The following is a 7,526-nucleotide window of genomic DNA, read 5'->3' on the forward strand; positions in this document are numbered from 1 at the left end:
GGGAGTGAGAACAGGACGCTGGCGCTACTGAAAACAAGACACTGTGTCATGGAGTGGGGGGGCGGGGTGGGGGTTGGGGGTGGGGGTGGGGTTCAATGACACGTACATCATCATCTCTTGCAGGTATTGTTTTCTTAAGTGGTGGGGGGCGGGGTGGGGGCTGGGGAGGTGGGGGGTTGCTGGGTGTTTACTGGGTAGTTTTCCCTGTGCACTGTTTATGACTGAATGGAGGGTTGTTTTTTTTTACCAGATACTGGGTATTTACAAGCTGATGCACAATATATTATACATCACCCTGTAATGGAGAAGTATGTAATTTGATCAGATGTATATGGTCTGTACGCATGTGCACACATATGAGTATGTGTGTGTGTGAGTTTGGATGTCTCTCTCTCTCTCCCTCTCAGTCTCTCTCTCTCTCTATATGTGAGAGTATGTGTGTGTGTGTTTGTGTGTACATGTATGTGTGAGTGTATATGTATATGTGTGTGTGTGTGCATGCGTATGTGTGTGTGTTTGTCTCTCTTTCAGTACATAAATAGATGTGTGTGTGTGTGTGTGTGTGTGTGTGTGTGCGAGCATGCATATGTGTGTGTGTGTTTGTCTCTCTCTCAGTACATAAATATATATGTGTGTGTGTGTGTGTGTGTGTGTGCGTGCGCGCGTGCAGCTCACTACAAGCAGACTTTGCTCAAGTACATAGACGAGGACCAGCTTCCCCAGCACTGGGGAGGGACCCAGAGCGACCCGGACGGAAATCCTTTCTGCACTTCACGGGTACGATGCTTGCTGCTTTCTCTGCTCAGGTGGACCCCCTACCGCTGGGAGCCCTGGGGTGGGCTGCATGAGCGATCTTAGCAGTGCTTAGTTTGCTTTTCTTTAACTCACTCGGGACGACAAGTTTTCTCCCTTGCTTTTCCCCACAGACGGTCCATTTGTAAAGGTTTGGAAAAAAAATTACAAAAAATACAAAATACAGAGTAAGAAAATGAAACTTTCAGAACTGGTTTATTACATGTTGAGCTATTACATAAAAAAAAAAAAAATCAAATTTCTCATCTTATTTTTACAGGTTTGCTATATGTAGAAAATAATGCCAGTTTTTCACCCTGAATCACCATACCCATGCTCGCTTTCTGCATTAAATTCACTTCTTCTTTGTCATCATCCACCCCTTCAGTGTCCGACCCTTCAGTTTGTAGCATTTCAAGTACTTCGGCAACACTAAAACGTTGCCTTTGCTGCCCTGTTCGCTCCAAAACATTTTGAGAAGAGCCTGCTTTGCTAACAGGCTGGCACGCGAGCAGATGACCGGTCAGTGACTTTGTCAGCATGTGTGATAGACGGGCCACACATGGCAGGCTGGCCAATCATACCATTCAATTGTGGAGTGACCCAGAATAGTGCACTCTGCTTGGCTAATCACAAAATCAAACAGCGTGTGATGGATTTTTATTTTTTGAAAATGCTATTCCATTCCGTTGTCTGAAACCAAATACATTTTATGTAGGAATGCTCACTCATTCCTTTGTCCGGAGAGAGTTAAGAATGTTCCTAACTCCACTGTAAATCCCATTTAGGTAGGAACATTCATAGCGATAAGCACTCTTAGCGCTGCTAAGTTCGCTGATGAGCCCACCACGGGTTCGATTCGTATCATTGTTATCATAATGAGCATTTATGCCCGATCTTGAAAATAAGCCCTAGGCTTGGAACATAAGCCAACTGGTTCTGGGTTAGATTCCCCACAAAGGATGGGGGATTTTTTTTTTTATCCCCTCCCTCCTATCCCCTCCCGACGCCCCTCAACCCACCTCCTCCATCCACTAGACTCAACCTTATTTGATGGTGGTCTGGGTGTCAGTCTTTTTTCTTTCTTTTTTCTTTTTTTTTTTTTAAACGGGTGGGATGACAAAACTGACGATCTTGTGCCGCAGGAAGAACGAATGTAATAGTGCAACATGAAAGAACCTTTTTTTGTGTCTGTTTAAATGAAGTGGAAGTGAAGTGAAGTTCAGTTACTGAAGTCAAGGAGGCGCCACTCCCTCAACCTCAACCTCAGGCCCATAACTACAAAGTAGTCGTTGGGGGAAGCCTGAGGACCGCAGACGCAACCTCCCTTCTCCATCTGTCTCTGTCGGCAACCGCTGGCAGCAGTTCACATGTGTGGAGTCTGGTCCATTGTTTGAGGCGCCACAGCGTTCGGACAAATCCGTACACCCAGCACCACATCTGCTGAGCAGATGCCTGACCAGCAGCGTAACCCGGTGTGCTTAAGTTAAGCTGTGAATGCAGTACCAACTGAACAGTTGTTAATGTTGATGACCAAACTGCAGTTATTGTTATGTATGAGTGTTGTTGTCTTTTTCTTGATCATTTCCTTCTGACTCAGCGGAAAATCTTTTTTAACTCACTCAGTACGGCCAGTCCTCTCTTCTCCTCTACACAGACCCCTTGGATGTCCAGTGGGTGTCTGAATGACCCAACCTTTAGCTTCCGTCGTCAGAATTGTGGTATTATTTGTCAACATTCACCTCTTCAGTATAAGAGCCTTCTGCTTGCAATATTTTGATGATGGCAGTTGGGGTGAAACGCTGTTAACGTCGTCTCTTTCGCTGCTCGTATGGAGAGAGTTAATGTTGATGACCAAACTGCAGTTATTGTTATGTATGAGTGTTGTTGTCTTTTCCTGATCATTTCCTTCTGACTCAGCGGAAAATCTTTTTTAAGGAGGAAGGTGGCAGAATGGTTAAGACGCTCAGCTGCCAATATAGAGTGTCCGTGAGGGTGTGGGTTCAAATCCTGCTCTCGCCCTTTCTCCCAAGTCTGACTGAGCGTCTTAGTCTTCAAATCTTCAAATTAGAAGGTCAGTCGTCATTACTGACTATTAATGACCTGTGTGCGCAGAGGCGTAGAAATCTAATCATAACCTAAGTAGACCTATCTTCCTACCGAAGGGGGTGACAGTGAGAAAGAACATGTATACATATTCCTTCCCACCGTCACTCGCAGCGTCCCTCCGGGGGGGGGGGGACTAAACTGTGATCTTGTTCAGCTCCCTCTTGAAAGCTACCAAGGAGGGAGCCTCTGCTGCTGTTGCAGGCAGGGAGTTCCAGACGGGGATGGTTGAGCCCACAGCAACAAAAGGCCTCCATAGTCATTCGGATCAAATGATAAACTGAGGTCCCGTGTGCAGCACTCGCCTTGCCCACTGAAAAAGAACCCATGGCAATGAGAGTGTTGTCCTATGGCAAAATTCTGTAGAAGAACTCCACTCCAATATGTACACAAATATATAAGCATGCACTGGAGGCCTGACTAAGAACGTTGGGATTTGCCGCTGGTCATCTGCTTAGCAGATGTTTTGTAGCGTATATGGATTTATCCGAACAGAGTGATGCCTCCTTGAGAAACTGAAACTGAAACTGAAACTTCCTTCTGGCCAGTTTTCACCTGTAGGAATGATGGCTGCGCAGGTGTGCATGGGAGGGGAGGTGCCGGAGATGTACTACTCAGAGGACCTCTCGGACCTCACGGGGTTCACAGAGGCCTCCATAGGTCGCGGGTCGAGTCTTCAGGTGGACGTCGAGGTTGCCAAACCGAACTGCGTCATCAGGTGAGATGATCGTGTTGTTCTGTGTTGTGTTGTGCTGCGTTGTATTGTATTTGTACTGTATTTGTTTCATATTGTATTGTATTAGTGTATTGCATTGTATTGCTTTTTTGTCACAACTGATATATCTGTGTGAAATTTGGGCTGCTCACCCAGTGAAAAGCTTGCTGCCAAAGTGCAATGTCAACCTTTCATTCATTTTTTTTTTTCCTGTTTGCAAGTGTATTTATTTTACTATTGCAGTGGATTTTTCTACAGAATTTTGCCAGGAACAACCCTTTCGTTGCTGTGGGCTCTTTTTGCGTGCGGTAAGTGCATTGTGACACACATGACCTCAGTTTAAGGTCCAGTCTGAAAGACTAGCACCCAGACCGCCACTAAGGGTCCAGTGGAGGGACGAATAAATATCCTTGTCCGTATATGAGGCTCGAACCCATGGACACTAGCTTTCTAGTCAGGCACATTACCACTGGGCCACAGCTGTGCTAACGGTTCGGGTTGAACGTCATTCTTCATGACAGACGGCAGGAGGCGATGTCATACGATCAGGTCTGTTTTGGCGCATTCTCTGCACCACCAAGATAATAATAATAAATAATAATAATAATAATGGTATTTATATAGCGCTGAATCTTGTGCAGAGACAAATCAAAGCGCTTTCGCACCAGTCATTCACACGCATGCATAACTCTAAAACTGCAGAAACTAAAGACAAGGAAGGGCAGGCAAGGGAGGCTATTTTGGGAAGAGGTGGGTTTTAAGGCCAGACTTGAAAGAGCTGAGTGTGGAGACTTGACGAAGCGAAAGAGGAAGTTCATTCCAATCGCAAGGTCCAGAGACAGAGAAAGAATGGCTGACCCTGAAAAGATGGCTGACAGCATGTTGTCTTGCGGTGTCATATCACTGAAAAGCTTCATAGCAAAGCCATATCAAAACTAAAAAAGAAAAGAAAGAAAAAGAAAAGAACTTTTAATAGTCGGGCATGGAGATTCTATAGACTATTGTCTGAAGACTGACCATGAGGTTAGATTTGGAAACGATTTTTACTCATAGTTATGGAGGTGATGTTTGTGATTTCAGGCTGAAACAAAAAAAAAACCATGCAGACATGCGCTTACGACACATGCACACAAGCAAACAGTCACCCCCCCCCCCCCCCATCTGCTCACCAACCTGCCACCCACAGTACATTAAACACTCACAACCCCTCCCCTCACATACACACACACATCTCAACCCCCCACTCGCAACACCCTTTGCTACAATCACCCCCGCTACTCTCTCAAAATAAACACACACTTCCTCCTCTCAAACCCCCAACCACACACCCTCCCTACCCTTTGCTACCCCCCCACCCCTCCACACACACACACACACACATTTCCCAAACACACGCACAGCCTTTCCCCAAAATCCTCTGTCTCATCTCTGACAGTTTGAGGCTAGCCACAAGCCGCAGCTGCTTTCAATTACTACACTTGGGTGGACTAGTAGTTTGCACAGGACAGGGAATCAGTTGGATTCTGCTCCAGTAGGTCACAGTATGTTAGATTAAACATACTTTAAAAAAAAATCCCTTTTTTAAAAATATATTCCAGATGGCAGTTCAAGACTGACGGGTTTGACATCGGGTTTGGCGTGTTCCGGAAGACGGGGGAGGGTCGGCAGAAGGCTGGGGAGATGGAGGCGGTGATGGCATCGGTGCGCGTCAACAGCCACCTGATTCCCGAGGACGGCTCCGTCACCTGTAAAGACCCTGGCACCTGTGAGTCTGCGGCTGGCTGTGTGGGTGTGGGTGGAGGGACGGTGGGTGGGGGGTTCGGGAGGGGATGGTTTCAGGGGGCAGGGGAGGAATGGGGAAGGGTGTGAGAGTGAGGGTGTGGGGGTTGGAGGGGGGGGGGGGGGGGGTTAGGGTGTATGTGTGTGTGGGATATAGCGTTTTGAGTATATCTTGCGTATAATGTGGGTTGGTTGGTTGGTGGGTATGTGTGGGTGAGTGCATGCTTGGACACCCTTGAAAACGTGCTATGGCTGCCTACATTTTGGGGTAAAAAAAAACAGGGTCAGACATGGAACTGCCCTTTTGGACATACGTATGAATGTGGGAGTTGCAGCCTATGAACGTAGAGGAGCAAATGGAAGAAGGCTTGACCCCATTGTCTTGTGTCATTTGCGTTATTTCAGAAGATGCTTATCTGCACAGATGACAACTGAAACTGTGCAGTGTTTCATTTACATACATATGGGGAGGTAACCAACTTTCGGGAGGTTGTCGGCTGTAGCTACTTTTGTATTCTCAGCGTAGGTGGATAGTAGTTTGCACAGGACAGGAATCAGACTCCCTGCCAGAGCCTGCACTAGCGGGTCATGGTAGGTATGTTAGATAAACGTAATTTTAGGAAAAAAATTTCCTTTCATTATGTGGCTTGGTCAAGCCACTGTGCAGTTGTCGCCTTGTTCAGTTTGTCTTTTTTGCTTTTTTCCCCCTGTGTGCCCCCTCCCCACCCGCCACCCCCCCTTACGTGGGGTCTTTTCTGGCATAAAATTTGACCTTTCTTAAATAAAGAAATAAGTGGAAGAAGAAGTATTAACAGAAATATGAAGGCAACCAAAAACAAAAACAAAAAAAAAAAAAAAAAAAAGAAAAAGAAAAAAAATAGGAAAAGGAACAGCAACAACAACATCCCCAAGCCCACCAAAAAGTAGTGTTGTAGTTAGGCATTGTACCTTCGGCAAGTTTGATTTTGCATTGTGTAGCTTAATTTTAAATCAAGTGTTTAATTGCTTTTTAGAGGAAGCATTTCTGTCTTATGTTTTGTTGATATACATTTTTGGTTCACCTTGACCTTTGCATGATTTAAAAAAAAAATTCTCCAGTGTACCTCCATGGGGTCTTTTTGATAATGATATTATTCATAATAATAATGATAAGAATAGTAATAATGATAATAATAATGGATACGTTTATAGCATTCCGCCCAGAAACCTGCTCTAGGTGCTTTACAAAAATACATAGTGCTTCTCATCAATGTTACAGTCATGTACACACCAGAATGTACCTTGCAAACTACAAACACACACACATAAAACACAATTTTTCATACATACATATAAACATACATTTGAAGATACATATGCGCTCACATGATCCCCCAAGGCCCCCGTACCACACACGCATACATACATGCACACACACGCACAAACCTTGACCTGACCCCATGACCTGACAGTGACATGACACCTTGACCTGACTTCTTGACCTTGACCTGATAACTTGACCTTGACACAATGCCTTGACCTTGACCAGTCACCTTGACCTGATGCCTTGACCTTGATCTGACGCCTTAACCTCTGTGTTTCCAGACGTGATGAGGTTCGACAACACATACAGCTGGACCCGCAGTAAGAAGCTGTTCTACCTCCTGGAGGTCCTGGAGCCAGACTCGGAGCTGCATGTGCCCAAGCAGAACTCTTCCAACAATCTGCAGAACAACGCTCTCGATGACGATGACGATGATGGGGTTTTATGATGAAAACTTTCTGTTCCATTTCTGTCATCGTGGTGTTTTGTCTGCTGCGTGTGTGTGTGTGTGTGTGTGTGTATTTGTGTGTGTGTGTGTGTGTGTGTTGTGTGTGTGTGTGTTGTGTGTGTGTGTTGTTGGGTGTGTGTGTGTGTTGTTTGTGTGGTGTGCTGTGTGCGTGTGTTGTGTTATTTGTGTGTGTTGTGTGTATGTATGTGTTTTGTGTGTGTGTGTGTGATGTGTATGCATGTGTGTATGTGTCTTGTGCTCTGTGCATGTGTGTGTGTGCATGTGTACGCGTGCCTGCCTTTTTTTGCTCTGCTGTCGTCACTTGTTGTATTGCTGTGGCATTTCACCAGATATTATTTTTTATTTCTATGTTTATGCATGTA

At 45.4% G+C, this 7,526-nt stretch overlaps 1 protein-coding gene across 1 annotated transcript in view; it reads left to right on the top strand.

Moving 5' to 3' along the window:
• The window catches only part of LOC143288612 (SEC14-like protein 2), a 33,455-nt gene extending 26,227 nt beyond the window's left edge, over positions 1–7,228 (top strand). The window contains exons 8-11 of the mRNA XM_076597268.1: positions 671–777; positions 3,477–3,616; positions 5,212–5,378; positions 6,977–7,228. Of these exons, the coding sequence (XP_076453383.1) occupies positions 671–777; positions 3,477–3,616; positions 5,212–5,378; positions 6,977–7,143 (581 nt within the window). The 3' untranslated portion in view covers positions 7,144–7,228. The remainder of the gene's footprint in view (positions 1–670; positions 778–3,476; positions 3,617–5,211; positions 5,379–6,976) is intronic.
• The last annotated feature ends 298 nt before the right edge of the window (positions 7,229–7,526 follow it).

Source organism: Babylonia areolata, chromosome 12 (assembly GCF_041734735.1).
Source record: "Babylonia areolata isolate BAREFJ2019XMU chromosome 12, ASM4173473v1, whole genome shotgun sequence".
In the NCBI taxonomy this organism is placed as follows: Eukaryota; Metazoa; Mollusca; class Gastropoda; order Neogastropoda; family Buccinidae; genus Babylonia; species Babylonia areolata.